The sequence below is a fragment of the Octopus sinensis genome, linkage group LG10 (genome assembly GCF_006345805.1).
Source record: "Octopus sinensis linkage group LG10, ASM634580v1, whole genome shotgun sequence".
Classification (NCBI taxonomy): domain Eukaryota; kingdom Metazoa; phylum Mollusca; class Cephalopoda; order Octopoda; family Octopodidae; genus Octopus; species Octopus sinensis.
The window spans coordinates 52,157,942-52,176,893 of NC_043006.1; the positions used below are offsets into that span (position 1 = coordinate 52,157,942).

The 18,952-nt window shown below is 36.4% G+C and overlaps 1 protein-coding gene across 2 annotated transcripts in view; it reads right to left on the reverse strand.

The window, feature by feature from the left end:
• Positions 1–588: 588 nt before the first annotated feature.
• LOC115216484 (HEAT repeat-containing protein 3) overlaps positions 589–18,952 on the reverse strand; it is a 50,895-nt gene continuing 32,531 nt past the window's right edge. For both annotated transcript variants that reach the window (XM_029785903.2, XM_036506662.1), the window contains 7 exons: positions 16,736–16,798; positions 16,186–16,262; positions 13,173–13,309; positions 9,890–9,984; positions 5,954–6,103; positions 3,732–3,905; positions 589–754 (listed from right to left, as the gene is read on the reverse strand). In XM_029785903.2, the coding sequence (XP_029641763.1) occupies positions 611–754; positions 3,732–3,905; positions 5,954–6,103; positions 9,890–9,984; positions 13,173–13,309; positions 16,186–16,262; positions 16,736–16,798 (840 nt within the window). In that variant the 3' untranslated portion in view covers positions 589–610. The remainder of the gene's footprint in view (positions 755–3,731; positions 3,906–5,953; positions 6,104–9,889; positions 9,985–13,172; positions 13,310–16,185; positions 16,263–16,735; positions 16,799–18,952) is intronic.

Consider the following 18,952-nt stretch of genomic DNA (forward strand, 5'->3'; position numbering starts at 1 on the left):
TGGTTCGCCAGTCCTCAGTCAAATCGTCCAACCCATGCTAGCATGGAAAGCGGATGTTAAACGATGATGATGATGACATTATTTGTAGTTGAAACATAAATAATTCCTTTTGTTTATTTGTGAGTCCTAATTGAGGTACATAATCAGGAGTAATAGTTGCAATTACATTGCCTATGATTAGCTTCAACTTAATTATTTTATCATGTGCTCTCACTATATCAATTAATTTCTCTATCAACAATAAGAATTTGTACTTATGTTCTTAATCCATGAAAAATCTAGCTTTGATTCCTCTACAACTTGTCTCTTGCACACTGCACACATCTATTTTGTTCTAGCATCTCCGCAATCTCTCTAGACTTATCTTTCATTGTGCCAATGCTGGTAGAAAGATTTCCAGTTATGGATAGGTAGTGTGCATCTAGTACTGTTACAGAGTAGCTAAATAGTACCACTTTAGCATAGCAACATAACTACAATATTAGTTAAATATATTAACATACACAATTTGCTTTTTATAGTAACACGAAGAAACATCAACAAATATTTTTAAAAAAGAGCAGCAAATTATAAGACTGAACAAAATTAGAATAAATTGAGCAAAAAAGATTTATTTGTTACAAGATTCAGTTGTCTGTTGAGAAGTAGAAGCACCGAGTGAGGACTTGTATTTAATGAAGCGAATCAAGTTTAGTTTGGCAGTGCTTATCACAGGGTCTTTGTACTTCTGTTTCTGTGAACGGGAAACAACAGCCTGAAAGAAACAAGGTGACACATTAGGAATCTAATTAAAAGGACTAATTATACTCTTTACTCTTTTTACTTGTTTCCGTCATTTGACTGTGGCCATGCTGCAGCACCGCCTTTAGTCAAGCAAAGCAACCCCAGGACTTATTCTTTGTAAGCCTAGTATTTATTCTATCAATATCTTTTGCTGAACCGCTAAGTTACGGGGACGTAAACACACCAGCATCGGTTGTCAAGCGATGTTGGGGGGACAAACACAAACACACATATATATGCATATATATATATATATACACAAATATATGACGGGCTTCCTTCAGTTTCTGTCTGCCAAATCCACTCACAAGGCTTTGGTCGGCCCAAGACTATAGTAGAAGACACTTGCCCAAGGTGCCACGCAGTGGGAATGAACCTGGAACTATGTGGCTAGTAAGCAAGCTACTTACCGCACAGCCACTCCTGTGCCTATCTATAAAAATGTTTGAGAAAAATTAGCAGATGGGTGTTGTTGTTGTTTAAAAAATGTCAGCTACAAGTACCCCAGGGAAAAGCATGAATACCACTTCAAACAACAAGAAGGCTACAAGCAAACTTTGGATTGCTTTTAGTTTTAGCTATGTTACTATATTTTCCTCTTCTTTGTAAATAAGAGGGTTTGTGCCACTATAAGAATTTTGGCAAAGGTGATATAATGTATTTTGATCTGTCTACCACTGAAGGCACAGTACCAAAACTACTATTAATAACAGAGCTGAGCTTAGAAATTTGTTTTAATGGGAACACTTTCTGCATGTATCCAAATATTGAGATTCCTTCCAATCTATCCTATCACACTACTGCAGTAGATGCAAAACGAAGAAAATAATAAATTTGCCCTTGTACAATTTTCTTTTGAATACTCTTTTACTTGCTTCAGTCATTTGACTGTGGCCATGCTGGAGCACCGCCTTTAATCGAGCAACTCGACCCCGGGACTTATTCTTTGTAAGCCCAGTACTTATTCTATCGGTCTCTTTTGCCGAACTGCTAAGTGACAGGGACATAAACACACCAGAATCGGTTGTCAAGCAATGCTAGGGGGACAAACACAGACACACAAACATACACACACACACACATATATATATACGACGGGCTTCTTTCAGTTTCCGTCTACCATATCCAGTCACAAGGCTTTGGTTGTCCTGAGGCTATAGTAGAAGACACTTGCCCAAGGTGCCACACAGTGGGACTGAACCTGGAACCATGTGGTTGGTAAACAAGCTACTTACCACACAGCCACTCCTGCACCTGAATGAATAACATTATTTAATATTGGCTTCAAATTTTGGCACAAGGCCAGCAATTTTGGGGGAGGAGGTAAGTCGATTACATTGACATCATACTCATCTAGTACTTATTTTATCAACATCAAAAGGATGAAAAGCAAAGTTGAGCTCAGTAAAATTTGAACTCAGAATGTGAAGCTGAGAAAAATGCTGCTAAACATTTTTCTGGTGTAGTAATGACTCTGCTAGCTCACCACTCTGATACAACTTAATATTAACATATTAATGTGGTAAAAAAAAAAACAACTACATATAGGAGTGGCAGTGTGGTAAGTAGCTTGCTAACCAACCACATGGTTCCGGGTTCAGTCCCACTGCGTGGCATCTTGGGCAAGTGTCTTCTGCTATAGCCCCGGGCCGACCAATGCCTTGTGAGTGGATTTGGTAGACGGAAACTGAAAGAAGCCTGTCGTATGTATATATATATGTATGTGTGTGTATTTGTGTGTCTGTGTTTGTCCCCCTAGCATTGCTTGACAACCGATGCTGGTGTGTTTACGTCCCCGTCACTTAACGGTTCGGCAAAAAGAGACCGATAGAATAAGTACTAGGCTTACAAAGAATAAGTCCTGGGGTCGATTTGCTCGACTAAAGGCGGTGCTCCAGCATGGCCGCAGTCAAATGACTGAAACAAGTAAAAGAAAAAAAAAAAACCTTAGAATCCAGTGACTATGTGAGAATACCTATAAAATATAATCTGGGTCACATGTCCATCTAAACCAACGTTTTCAAATGTTTTTTATTCTTGGGGAACACTTGAAATACATTTGATGTCTTAAGGAACCTCTATTGAAAAGTTAGATATCTTTATCCATCTTTTTCTCTTTTGTAAGGCATTTAATCATAAAAATGTCTTTGAAAGATTTAGTACAAGGAATGTTTAAAAGACTTGGTGAAAACAAGGTCTTTCCTATTGGGTCCGTATACTACTTACAGATACCAGGATTTCCCTATTAGAGGATTTACGCATGCATACATAATAAAATTATGATTATTGAACTAAAAAAAAAGTACATTCACAAATAATTGACCTACTTATCACTATTTCCCCCCTCGTGACTTCTTGCTGAACCCTAGGGTTCCAGAGAACCTCAGTAAAGAAATATTGATATAATTTGTGGAAGTTTATAAACTGAAGATGAGATATGGATGAAATGTTCTTGTGGTTGTGTGGTAAGAAGTTTGTTTCTCAACCACATGATCGTGGTTTCAGTCCCACTGTGTGACACCTTGGGCAAGTGTCTTCTACTATAGCCTCAAGCCAATCAAAGCCTTCTGAGTGAATTTGGTAGACAGAAACTGAAAGAAGCTTATTGTATAAATATATATGTGTGTGTGTGTGTGTGTGTGTGTGTGTGTGTCTTTGTGTCTGTGTTTGTCCTCCTCTACCACGTGACAACTGGTATTGTGTTTATGTTCCTGTAACTTAGTGGTTTGGTTAGAGATATTGATAGAATAAGAACCAAGCTAAAATAAAAAAGTACTGGGCTTGATTCAGTCAACTAAAAATTCTTCAAGGTGGTGCCCCAGTATGACCACAGTCTAATGACTGAAACAAGTAAAAGGTAAAAGATAACTGGTTTAGATTATTTAACAGTATACATCATGTACCTTGATATATATCTTAATTCAATACAAAAAAAAAAAATAACTTACATTGCCTTTCAGGGTTGATAAAACAGGCTTTAAATTATCTATGAGGTTAATTTCCTTTACAACTGGATCAACTTCATCTTCAGCAAAAATGTCAAATATAGCATCGAGAGCTTCAGCAACAACATGTAAACTCTTATCTTGGCAGGCTATATTCATCAAAGCTATACCAATTGGCTGCAAAATGAAGCAACAATACCAATTTAGCAAATATTTACATATCATTGAGTAAAACAGCAGAATCCAAGGAAACTAGTGAGTTTGTGTTGGCAGATAGTAGATACAAAATGTTCAAAGTGAAATAAATTATTTTGCCATGAAGAAGGAGAGACAACATAGAGGAGAAAGAATTCATTTGTCTTACAAGAAACAAGGCAACTTCTCTTGTTATGGTATCACAATAAAGTGTAACCAGTACATTCTGTAACGGGGTTGGCAAATGAAGACGATGTAGGGGAGAGAAAACTTATTAGTTTTGCCAAGTACATGACAATCTTCCTAGAAGTGATGGCATGATAAAATGCAGCTGGTACACTTTGTTAAGTGATTGGCATTAGGAAGTGCATTGAACCTTAGAAACCATACCACATAAAAGGCACCTGTGCCAGTGAAACATAAAAGGCAGCCAGTACACTGTAGAGTGGTTGGCATTAGGAAGGGCATCCAACCATAAAAACCAAACCAAAACAGATTGGAGTCCAGTGCAGCTCTCTAGTTTACCAGCCCCAGTCAAACCATCTCACCCATGCTAGCATGGAAAACAGTTGCTAAATGATGATGTAAGTCATAGTCCTCCAGCCCATCTAGGAAAGTGAGGAGGATAGGCAGTAATTCTGATAGGCAGCCTGGAAGACAAATATCTAATGATAATGAGAGGAGAGAAAGTTTAACATTTTCAGTGGGGCCCTTTATCAGAGAGAGATGAAATATTTAACTCTGTTTAATGAAAAATCCTGCTTAATACATTAGACTTTTCCACTTCTGCAAGGTAAAATAACTTAACCTTTTAGCATTTAGATTATCCTGTCAAATGTTCTGTTTATTTATCCACAATGTTTTGAATTAATCATGCGTTATCTTGTAGCTTTGAGATTTCAATGTTGTGATTGTATATATTTAGAATGATATTGTAAGGTAGGTGTGAGATACTGGATCTGACCAGTTTGAACATAAAACAGGTAAAATACTAGGGCCGGATGTGACCAATTTAAATTCTGTAGGGTTAATGTACAGTGAGGTTTTTATCAAACTTTTTCTTTTGCATAATCAAATACTAACAAAGATTTAAACTTACAACAATTTACTTCATATTTTATAAAATAAAGATTAGAATTATCAGTATCTATGGTTTGTGGAAATAGAATACAAGAAACTAGGCTAATTTCAGTAAGAGAGATGGTAACTGTGCTCAACCTTATATACAGACATTGATGTCACTAGAACTTCTGTAATGAGTAATTCCGAGAATCCATTAGATAAATGGTAAGCTGAAGTCAGGCTATTAATGAAGTAATCTAAAAGGAAAACCTTCAACTGCAGCAGATAGTAAGGCAATTATAATCAGTACAAAAATAATTAGATTTTTGTCTGCCTAAAAAACAAAAAGTCAAACTAATTCTGCATCACTGACTGTAAATTGAGAATGCCAACACTTTATTCGTTATCAACAATTACAATAATTTCAGATTTAGCATAATTTTGATGGAAATAACACAACACATTTAATACATCTTTATTCTTTAGTAGAAAGAACAGAAAAAAAAAAAAGCTCTAGAAGGCTCTAACTACAGTTAAAAGAAAGACTTAAGGATTGAAATGAGTCATTGCCAGGGCTATGGTACGATGACATGCAAAGACCTAGTCTTTGATAACAAAACTGTGTTAATAATAAAAGTAACTATATTCTTTAATGTCTAAACATCTAAATGTCTGATGATAGCAAATGAGAATAAAATAAAAGGAGAGGGTGGTGGTGGAGGAGTATGAAGAGAGAAGGAGTAGGAAGAGGAGGAGGAAGGGAAGAGTGAGAGGAGGGGAGGTGAATGAAGAAGGAAAGAGCAGGAAGAAGAGAAGAGGGAGTGTGAGGAGGAAGGGAGAAGGGTATGAGGAGGATAGTGGAGGAGGTGCTTGAGGAGGTGAGGGGAGGAGGTGTTTGAGGAGGAGACAATTTTTAGACTCAGAGAAACAGACAAAATGACAGAATTTGATTGCTAGAGCAAAGTTACCTTCAGTTCAGAGTGAGTTGATGAATTTAGTAGTAAAGTAGAACCAATAGATGATAAAACTCGAATGGAATTGATCCGAATTTGTTGATTTGGACTTTCTTGCATCTTTTCAAACAAAACCATAGATTCAGGTGACATTATATCTGCCAACTTGTAGAAGAAAATATGTATTAAAGCATTATGTCAAAATGGTTAAATACAAGGTACAATCAGTCTGAATATAAAGTTTCTAAATCTCAAATTTAGGAATGACTAACATGCAATAAAAGCAGGACAAATTATTAGCAGTGATGAGCAGATTAAAATTATGCCTTCTAGTAGATGTGAAATAAGTCAATCCAAGCAGAATTTGAACTTAGAATGCAAATAGACATAAATGAATCTGTCATACACTTTACAACATAAAACCAGAGCTAGGAACTGACCCTTAAAATCCCTGGTTTCTTAGGATTTATTTACATTTATATGTACATTGCTAGAAAAATAGAAATCAAGACAGTCCAAGTCGGATTTGAACTCAGTACCCACAAATTAAATAGAGTAACATATTTCATCAGTCAGTCAAGTGTCTCAGCCATCCGCACCACCATCAGTGCAAAACTACCACAATATATATACAAGCAAAGAAACTCCTACATAGTCATTCAACCTGCTAGAAATAGCAATCAGATCTCCTTTGCAGTACTGAAGCAAAATATGGAATACTGTTCCCATGACAGAAACCATAGTTGTTTTACTCTAGGTCAGCTCTGATTAAGTAGGTCAATGATCAATGGCATTCCAACTATGGCCATCCTTGTCTTTTTCTTGGCCTAGTGTGACTAAGATTTTTTCATCTGATGTATCCTTATCACAAATTGAGTAAGAGCACACCATGTTATTCAGGGAAACTGCTGGCATGAACATAAGTGAAACCAACAACAGATGTAGATCCAACTGTAGACATCTCAAATAAAGGAAGAACCCAGTTGATAATCATCATCATCCTCATTTAACGTCCGCTTTCCATGCTAGCATGGGTTGGACGAATTGTCTGAGGACTGCAAACCAGATGGCTGCGCCAGGCTCCAATCTGATCTGGTAGAGTTTCTACAGCTGGATGCCCTTCCTAACACCAACCACTCCGAGGGTATAGTAGGTGCTTTTACATGCCACCAGCATGAGGGCCAGTCTGACGGTACTGGCAACGGCCACACTTGAAATGGTGTTTTTTACGTGCCACCTGCACAGGAGACAGCCCAGCAGTACTGGCAACGACCTTGCTCGAATGTTTTGTTCATGTGCCAGTAAGGCGATGCTGGTAACGATCACACTCAAATGGTAGATCTATATTCTCTTAAAAGACTTGTGGTTGAGAACGAAATGCTTTTGATTATAAATCTACTGTATCAGCGCAGACCTAGGGTTAAATGACAACTATTACTAGCTACAAATATTCATATTTTTTTGTAACTTAGCCATAATCTGAAGTTACAAGTATGATTGTGAGAGTTGTGCTGTTTCCAAAAGCATCAGAAACATAGAGGAACTGTCACTCCCACTAGCAGATTACCTTTTGATACAACACAGGCCACTTGTCAAACAATGGAATAAATATTGAGTTCTCTATCACTAACCACAAAAGCATTCATTCATACTTTAACAGGAAATCCTGCTAAATTGGCTTCAAGAGGTAGACAAAAAAACAGTTTGAACTTGACTTATCAAAGGTTAACTTTTTGTTTGATGGTATTCACCCATCACAAGAAATTTCTTTGATCATCTATCTTTTACTTGTTTCAGTCATTAGGCTGTGGCCATGCTGGTGCACCACCTTGACGAATTGCAGTCAAATGAATCACCAAAAGTACTTTGTTTTCTTTTAAAGCCCGGTACTTATTCTATTGGTCACTTTTGCCGAACTGCTAAGTTGTGAAGATGTAAACACACCAACACCAGTTGTCAAACAGTGATAGGGGACAAACAAAAACACAAAGACACTCATAAATGCAAACACATAAACACACACACACACATATATATATATATATATATATATATATATATATATATATATATATATATACACACACACATATTCAATGGACTTCTTTCAGTTTCCATTTACCAAATTCACTCACAAGGTTTTGGTAGAAGACAATTGCCCAAGGTGCCATGTAGTGGGACTGAATCCAGAACCATGTGGTTGGGAAGCATACTTCTTATCACACAGCTATGGTACCATGTTAACATCTGGTCAAATGTCATGAGTTCAAATTTTACTGTAGTCACCATATAACATGACAAGTCCTAATAGGATTGGCTAACAGTAAAAGAGGCTCCATTCCTAGATTGGCTTCAGAGTTGAATGGCCTCTAGACACAAAAAAAACCTTTGAACCTTTACTTAGTTGTTAAATTTATTAGAAATAGCAGCCAAGTCTCCCTCAAATCACACCTACCATTTTAATGCACTCTGATAGTCTCCTCTATTTTGTCCTATTCTCTTTATCCCCACCCAAACTCCCCACTTGGCTTCATTTTCTTTTGTCATGGGTCATGTGTTTCCATGACTTCCCTTTCTTCTTCCTTACCACATTCATGCCTCTCTCTCAATCACTTTCTTCTTTCTTCAGCACATCACCCAACCATTCACCTAATTTTACTTCACAACATCCATCACTGCCTCTATTCCTTCCACCATTCTCTTAAATTTATTGTTTCTCTCTCTCTCCTTCTCAATTGATACTCCACTTGTCCATCAAACCATTCACAAATCCGTTCTTTCTAACCTTCTAAGGTGAATCAAAATAAAAAATTAGAAGGATGTTCATGGCTTTAACATCTTTAATATCAGGTGTACAAAATCATTGTTAACCTGGAGCTAGCAAATGAAATTATAGAAAAATGAATGCCAAATACAAGAAAACAATGTACAGGGTAAGCCAAAAGTCATGCACAAAATAAGTTCAATATGCTCTGGAATTGTCAAAGACATGCTTCAATTTTTCAAAAATTGAATGAAATGAATAAAAGAATGAATGAATACACTTGTACATGACGAACGAAATGAATAATAATAATAATAATAATAATAATGATGATAATGATAATAATCCTTTCTACTGTAGGCACAAGGCCTGTATTTGTGGGGAAGTGGGTAAGTTGGTCACCCCCAGTACTTGACTGATACTTAATTTATTGACCCCGAAAGGATCAAAGGCAAAGTCGAATTCAGCGGAATTTGAACTCAGAACATAGTAGCAGACGAAATACTGCTAAGCATTTTGTCTGGTGTGCTAATGATTCTGCCAGTTCACTGCCTTAATAATAATCATCATCATTGTCGTTTAATGTCCGCTTTCCATGGGTTGGACGGTTTCACTGAAAGCTGGGAAGCTGCATGAAGCTCCAGTCTGATTTGGCAAGGTTTCTACAGCTGGATGCTCTCCCTAATGCCAACCAATCCGAAAGTGTAGTGGGTGCTTTTTATGTGCTACTGGCACAGGAGCTAGTCAGGTGGCACTGGTATCGGCCACGCTCCAATAATAATCCTTTCTACTATAGGCACAAGGCCTGGAATTTGTGGGAAGGAGGATAGTCAGTCACATCAACCCCAGTACTTGATTGGTACTTAATTTATCAACCCTGAAAGGATGAAAGGCAATGTCAACTTTAGTGGAATTTGAACTCAGAAAGCAGCAATGGGTGAAATACCGCCAAGTATTTCGTGCAGAGTGCTAATGATTCTGCCAGCTTGCTGCCTTGATGATGATAATAATAATAATAACAATAATAACATAATATAAATAAAATGTCAATGTTTTGGTGCGTGATTTTTGGCCTACCCTGTTTATTAATGTTGATTCCTGAAAACTAATCTAAATTGGTATATCTTGGCATTTATGTCTGTTCCAGAGAAATGGAGAAACCCCCCCAAGTTCATGTCACTACTCACCTTAATAGTTTTGCACTCTGCAAATTTCTGAGCCACGGCTGACAAAGCACTGCTCACAGCTTCTAGATAGTCAACATCACAGTTTATCTCTGAATCTGTCGTATTAAATAGGAAAAGATGATCAGAGATTTAACTAACAATAATAACAATGATGAACTTATGACAAACAATGCTCAGGTGCACTACAACTCATCAGAAAAAGTAAGCAAAACTACATGAACAGTATACAAAATATATGCACAGGAAGAGAACTGAAAAAGTTTATACATCAGTAAAGATATAGATTGTGGAGGCGCATGGCTTAGTGGTTAGGGTGTCAGCACCATGATCGTAAGATTGTGGTTTCGATTCCTGGACTGGGCAGCGCGTTGTGTTCTTGAGCAAAACACTTCATTTCACGTTGCTCCAGTCCACTCAGCTAGCAAAAATGAGTAACACTGCGATGGACTGGTATCCCGTCCAGCTGGGGAACACATATGCCATAGAAACCGGGTCCATGAGCCTGGCTAGGCTTTAAAAGGGTGCATTTATTTTTAAAGATATAGATTGGAAAAGATTCATCAAAAACAATATCATCATCATCACAATCGAACAAATTTTTTCACACTGGATTTAACAATGTAGATATTATAAGCCCAGATGCCAATCCACACACATATAGCAAAACATGTAGTTAAGTACTTTTCTCACAGGGTTAAAAATCCCTCATAAACTATATTTTCACTAATGCTATCATCATATGACTAAATATCAACCCCATGCTGACCTCACCAGTTTGGGAGGGTTTGCAAAATGTACAGACACTGGCTCTCCTCTTCAAACTAAACAATTATTAAAACTGAACTTGTTTCCAGCAAAATATTTTTCAGACTCACACTCCAACTAAGAGTAATTCCTAATTCTCTTGTTTTGAAACTGATAAAAAGTCTGAAGACCAATGATATTAAACTGTTGAGGTTGTTAGTGTCTAATTATACTTTGTAGATCAGGAACATTATTTAGTCTGCATCAGTCTACCTGGCTGACATAACTTCACCACTGAGTATTTCATAACATTTTATGAAACCTATTTTTAATACTCCCAGATACTTCACTCTTAAACTGATTTGCTTCGAAATTCCTCCCTGCTCATAAATGGTCTACAAGTACCACTTAAACACTTCAAATTAACAAAAAAATCAAGAAAAAAATTGTAAAAACACTTCTACCATCATCATTTTACATTCACTTTTCCACACACACACACACACACACACACAGATATATAATAAATAATAAATGCGCCCTTTTAAGGCCTAGCCAGGCTCATGAGCCCGGTTTCCCGGTTTCAATGGCGTATGTATTTCCCAGCTGGATGGGATGCCAGTCCATCGCAGCATTACTCATTTTTGCCAGCTGAGTGGACTGGAGCAACGTGAAATGAAGTGTTTTGCTCAAGAACACAACGCGTCGCTCGCTCCAGGAATCGAAACCACAATCTTGATGCTGACACCCTAACCACTAAGCCACGTGCCTCTACACACACACACACACACACACATATACACTGTAAAAATCCATGTAATTTGTGCACTTGTGTAATTTACGCTGGTGATTTTCAGGATAAAATTGGTTAAAAAAAAGCTTCTACTCATGTAAAATTTGCACCCAAAATTTTACAGAATTGCTGATACAGCCAGGGAAAAAAGGTTTTTAATTTAGTTGTATTTAGCATAATTTCACTTATGATTAGATTTTATTAAATTTTTATTAAATAAAAATAATTTCTGTTTACCAGGTATCACATTGAAAACTGTTATATTACAAAGTGTTTGTTTTCTTTATAATAAACTTTATATTACATTTCTTTCTCACAAGAGATTATGTCCGATCTTTAGCATACTGCTGTGTGCCTTCTCAAATCATGATTACAGGAAAAGTTGTTGATAAGAATTACCAACAAAATGTATGTATGTCAATGGTGCTCCACTGCAATAGGTAGAAACTCCAAGCAATGTAAAATATGGCCCATACTGTGTTTATCAGCATGCACGTCAAAACTTATACAAAAAAAGTAAGCATTAGACCGTACAGAAAAATAAAAGTCAACTTCATTATATTTAAGCCATTATTTTTTCCGTAAAAACCTATTCTGACATTAAATAAGTCAACTTCCAGTATGAAAATTTTGCGTCATCTTTTGCCAACAAAAACAATTTTTAAAAAATATTCTGCAAACAATCTATTCATGTAATTTACGCACTCACTAAAGTTTATTTTTATTTTTGTGAAAAAAAGTGCATAAATTACACGGGTTTTTACAGTATATATACATCTTTTATCTTTTGTTTCAGCCATTTGACTGTGACCAACAATACACCACAACCATGCTTTCACAGTATGCAACTCCACTACTGATGATGAGGATGTTGAGAAGGAGGAAGAGCACCATGATGATGACCTTTTAAATTGTATCTTTGATATTGTACTCCTGTAATACCAATATGTTATAATATGCTTCTCAAATAAACTCCTTTTTAATAAAATAAATGTTTCTCAAGACCATTTTTCTTCATATATTTTCCTTAAAATATTTCAAAATTCAAACTTTTGAATCTTTTGATATTATTGCATTTGTTTGATTTTTCAGTCTTTTAATATTTGATCTCAGTTTTGAAATATTCAGGATTATGAACCAAACATATTTAATTACACATACATTCTGGTAGTACATGGTCTGATAGTAACAACATCCTGCTTATACAGTTAAAGCATATTTGAAAGGTCGTTTTAGGTGAAACTTTACCATCCACAAGTGCTTAAATAAAATATCATTCAGTTATCAATTGTGAGACATTGATTGACTCCAATATTAAATCAAATTGCTAAGGAGAAATCATATTGTAATTTAGGAAAACAAAATGAGAGAGAGAGGGTAAAATTGAGAATCTGAGGGCATTGGTGGTGATCTGAAAAGTTTATGCTAGCATTAAACTAAAGTCTATTTCTCTAACTCTGTAAAGTGGAGATACCAGACTACAGACAAGATCTGAAGTACAAGGTTTACGACTAAAGTCACAGCATTTGTGTTGTGCTTTCGTGCAAGGTAAATAATGCTGTTTGTAAATCCAGTTTGTTTGAGACAAAACACAGGTAACTACAGTTTACTGGTTAGTAGTGGTAGAAATAATATTTAGTCATAAAAACAGTTGTTCCCCCTTGAATTGACGTAAAACAGTAAAATGAAAAGAAATTTTAAATAAAAAAAGTTCATGGTAAATGAAAGCTATTCAATGTTGTTTACCTTGTTTCATGTGACACATACGGACAAGTCCAGTCCAGATGCTATGCAATCGTTCAATTCCACCAATAGTTTCAATACTAAGTGATGAGATCATATTAGCAGCACTGAGTAAAGCGTGGACACGGAGTTGAAAGAGACTACAAACAAAAAATAAGTTTGGTTTAATGAACATAATAATGCAACATTAAAATGACTCAGGTATATTGTATCAATAAAACTATTTCTGCAACATTGCAGATTACAAAAACTTAAAACATAAATATGAAAGGATCAACTTTAAAAAACAAACGGTTACACACAGTTATGAAGAATATAGCTGTCCACAGACAAAAACATCAGAAGAGAAACAAAAATAAATTGAAATAGCACAGAATCAACATTTCTATCCAAAGTGTCCGATACATTAACTACTGTTTCTAATGATCCTCTCGAAAATTATGTTGAAAAGTGTTATATGAATAGTATTTTTCTTTATGGTCAAAAGAATCCAGCTTTCTCCTATTTTTCTGTAATTTTATTCAACTACAGAACAAAGGACATCTAGTGATTAAACCATCACTAACTCTCTGTAGTTTCTATTAGTTACTAATTCACACAGACAAACCTATATACGCATATATTAGCTATAAAAACATTATTAGTTTCTATTCAATCTGTAAAACTTAATCGCAGTAGACAAACTTACCCAATTTAACAAAGTCAGCTCAACTCTTTTTATTAGCTTAACTTGGCTCAGAAAATTCACAGCAAACTTTTCTCTGGAGCCTAACTGAACATTATATAAGAAAGTTCCATTTCTAAGTTAATCAGAAAGAAGTTAGCTGCCTTAAATAGAAGTTGGTCTGTGCATGCAAACACACTCTCTCAGTGTTTGTTGGCCAACTTGTTTAAACTAATATACAAACACACACTCTCTCTTTAGCCTAACCTTTAAGCACATTGCCTAACATGCTAAAGACTCTGCCAGTTGGTTGCCTTAATAATAGTAATAATAACGAGCACTCAGAGAGCACAAACCTATGCCAAGGCAATACCAAAAGTGAGAATATCTGAAATAAACTCGGTTGCACTCACAAACAAGAATACTAAAAATGAACCTGACAGCTCTCAAAAATTAACTAAAAAAACAAGAAAAATGATCCTGAATTCTTGTCTGGTACTGGATCAATCTCAAGTCTAATCAATTCATGCCAGTCACGAGGCCAAACATCTTTGAAAGTTTCATCCAAATCCATCCAGCAGTTCTTGAGATATCTTGTCCACAGACAAACAAACAAATATGACTGAAAACAATACCTCTGCCTTCGCTAAGGTAGAGGTAATGGTAATTTCAAATTTTGGCACATGGCCAACAATCTTAGGAAGAGGGTAAGTCAGTTACATCAAGCCCAGTGCTCAACTGTACTTATTTTATCTACCTTGAAAGAATGAAAGGCAAAGTCAACCTTAGTGGAATTTGAACTCAGAATGTTAAGCATTTTGCCAAATATACTAATTATTCTGCCAACTTGCAACCTTAATAATAATAATGATAATGATGATAATAATAATAATAATTTTCATCATCTTCGTTTAGCGTCTGCTTTCCATGCTAGCGTGGGTTGGATGGTTCAACTGGGGTCTGGAAAGCCAGAAGGCTGCACCAGGCCCAGTCTGATCTGGCAATGTTTCTACGGCTGGATGCCCTTCCTAACGCCAACCACTCCGTGAGTGTAGTGGGTGCTTTTTACGTGCCACCGGCACAAGTGCCAGACGAGGCTGTCAGACAGCCATGATCAGATGGTGCTTTTTACATGCCACCAGCACGGGGGCCAGGCGAGGCTGGCAACGGCTACAATAATAATAATATCATGTACATTGTTTTGTCTTGGTATAAATGATGGGCTACAGCAAATATTCTGCTCAATACCACAGATTTGCTTGTCAGTTGTTTGACCATAACCAGTTGAGCATGTCCCTTAGTGGCTGACGATATGTGCATTTCTGATCACGAGCAGAAGTAGTCAGGGAGCATCATAGCCATGTATTGAGAGGGATTCTTTGGGGTTTGAATAATTCACCTCTGGAAACATGGGTGGTTCTTTCAACATCCTTAAACAACCCTTATTCAGGGACCTTTTGAGCAGGATGGGCTACTCAACCTGAAGAAAATTCTAACTGGGCCCCACCTGCAAGGTCATGTGCTATTTATCTCGATATGAGATCACCATATCGTGCACATATGGTTGTGATGCATGTGCCTGGTGTACCCTTATCAGACGGGTAGTCATGATGGGTATATTGGGCTTCGTATATTTTACCCCAGTGTCACTTTGATGGCATGAACTGCTCTCTCACTCAATAATAATAATCATCATCATCCTTTTTACTAAAAGCACAAAGCCTGAAATTTTGGGAGAAGGAGCTTGACAATTACATCAACCCCAGTGTTTCACTGGTACTTAATTTATTGATCCCAAAAGGATGAAAGGCAAAGTTGACCTTGGTGGAATTTGAACTCAGAACATGGAGACAGAAGAAATGCCCAGCATACTAACGATTCTACCAGCTTGCCACCTTGATGATGATGATGATGATGACGCCGAAGATGATTGTTTATAATTTCTAAATTGTTTCTATGCAAATGAAACCTTCAACGACTGATGTGGAAAGGGAATTTGTGCCAATGGCAGTCAAGTGCTGGTTAGTCCTAAGAAGCAGGCAAAAACTTCTACAAAAGACAACAGATTTGTCATCATCACTGAAATGAATAATAACAATAAAAAATTTTTTCTACTATAGATACAAAGCCTGAAATTTTGGTGGAGGGGGTAGTTGATTACATCAACCCCAATGCTCAACTGACACTTATTTTATTAACCCCAGAAAACCAAAAGGTAAAACCAACCTCAGCAGCATTTGAACTCAGAACATAAAGAGTCAACAGAAATACTACTAAACATTTTGTCCAGCATGGTAATGATGCTGATAGTTGGCTACCTTAATAACGATAATAATAATAAAATATACAAACCATTTGGCAATCCTTTTGTTTGGTGTATTCAAAGGGCAACTGGTTGACAATGGAGGACATTCGACTTTCTTTAGAACCTAGTTTCAAAAAGATATTATCAATCTAATAAAAGAAAAACCATATTTCATTGAGATTATTATTTCTCTATTTTCAGTTTCACTTTAGGGTTCAAACAAGCTAAACAGCTACTTCAATTATTTGTACATTCTTGAAACTCCATATCTTTTATCTTTTACTTATTTCAGTCATCAGACTGCAGCCATACTGGGGCACCCCTTAAGGAATCCTTAGTTGAATGAATCAACCCCAGGGCTTATTTTTTAAAACCTGGTACTTATTCTATCGGTCTCTTTTGCTGAACTGCTAAATTAATGGGATGTAAACACACCAACACTGGTTGTCATGCAGTGGTAGGGGACAAACAGAGACACACAGACACATATATTTACATGTACACACACACACATACAGCAGCAGTAGCAGTAGTAGTAGTAGAAAGTGGAGAAGGAGGAAATAAATATAAGAAGGAAACTGGTGACTCATTACTTACATGATTGAGAATATCAAATTTCACAAAACAATGGTGCAGTTCAGATGGAAGACAACAAGGAGGCTAGATAAAGACAGAAATGAGAAATGCATTCAAGTTTAATTACAACAATAAAACGACTTCAATGTTTAAAAATGAATGAAAGTGAAAGTAGAAGTTACGTAGAAATAATGAAATACCGTCCAACCCATGCTAGCATGGAAAACGGATGCTAAATGATGATGATGATGATGAGTTAACAAGAAATGTCTTGAAAAACAGTTTTTAGCTGTCTGTAAATGATAAATCAACTTTCAAGATTATATATTTCTTGTGTAAGTACCATTTTGCATATTAACAAATAACTAAACATTGCTGAAATATGAGGAGGTACCCAAAAGTAACCCGAAACGTTCTCTGTGGGACAAGCCCATTGCAGATCAGGCTTCTGCCACTAGAATCCATTTGATGCAACCCTCAGGCATCAGTCTGCCGACCAGTGTTATTCAGTGAAGTTGTACTGCCATGTGATGCATCTTTGCTTTGCAGTACTTCTCCCGTTTGTCAATTTTTGCGATGGCTGAAATGAAGGAACATGAATTCTGTTTTCTGCTGGGGAAAACGATGGCTGAAACAGTTGCCATGCTTAAAACAACTTACAAGGATGCTGCCATGAGCAAAACACAAGTCTACAAGTGGTTTTCATGCTTTAGGAATTGTCACTTCTCACTTGAAAACCAAACTCGTTCAGAGCGAACATCACCAACCAACTGGCCAACTTGTTGATATGACTGATGTGTCCTGGAGCTCCTGCCAACGAAATTTGAGTGAGGAATTGGGAATGAAAAGAATTGCAATAAAATTTGTGCCTTGCTTGCTTATGGAATATCAAAAGCAGTCATGACTGAATGCATATCGTGAACTGAAAAAACAGTTGGAAGTTGATCTGGACCTTTTTTCAAAGGTCATCACTGGTGATGAAAGCTGGTGCTACAGAATTTGCAGATGTGGAAAAGGTGAAGAAAAAAACGACGGAGGCATTAAAAGGTAGCAGTTCACAAGAGTTCCAGCACTGCTTTGAAGAGTGGAAAACATGTCTGGACTGATGCATTGCTTCAAATAGAGAATACTTTGAAAGCGATAAAAGTGTAAGCATGTAAAACTAAGTCAATAAAATAATATTATGAAATTCCAGTTTTTTGGGGGTACCCCCTTGTACATGCATTTTTTCCTTCAGTCATCACCACTACCCTTGTTTATTAATGAAGCCACCACTCACAGTATTAGTAGCAGGGGATTCCTATCTCACTTCTCTTATTTAGTTCTCCAACATTACTGGTGAAGTCCACAGTAGTGTTACTTGTACATAGTTTAGTATGTGTACCCAATAAAAAAGATGCATGCTGCATCTATTCTTTGTTACAATGAGCAAATAGTTTCTTCATAATAATAATAATAATAATAATAATAATAATTGTCTCAAATTTTGGCATAAAGTGAGCAATTTTTTAGAGGGAAGCGGGGTGATTCATTACATTTGTCCTAGTACTTGATTGGTACTGTATTTTAGCAACCACCAAAGGGATATAAAGCAAAGTTGACCCCTGCAGAATTTGAACTCAGAATGTAATGAGTTAGAATAAATACCACTAGGTATGCTTTACTCTTTACATTTAGATATTCTCACATCTACATCTCTGCAGTTTAGTATGACAACTCCACCAACAGACCCAATTGGTCCATCTCTTCTTCTACTATAGCTTGGTTACACCATCCACTATATATGTACACCACTGTGCATTCACTAGCTATTTGAAGTGAATAGTGATAATCATAGCAAAATTGGGAAAAGATTCAAAACAAATGCTTGACTGATGAAGAGATGGCAACAAGAAAAAAAAACTTGGTTTTTATGAGGTTATTGTCTTCAAGGTGGTAGATGGATTCTAAGTAGATATAGTACTGCATGCTCAGTGAGGTATTACTGTATCTGTTTAATCCTATGGGGTTCACTATCATTTATGCTGTTATGGCAAGTTATTTGACAATATTCACTACAACACTATGGATTTTATAGAACTGTAGTAAGGATAAAGATTATTTATATAGAAAATTAGAATGGTTGATATGACTGTTTGCAAGTCATATTAATGTTCGTTAACAAAGACTAAAGATAATGCAGTAGATGACTTCTTTTATTACTCATCATCAACAATCAACCGTTGAACGTTGGAGGTG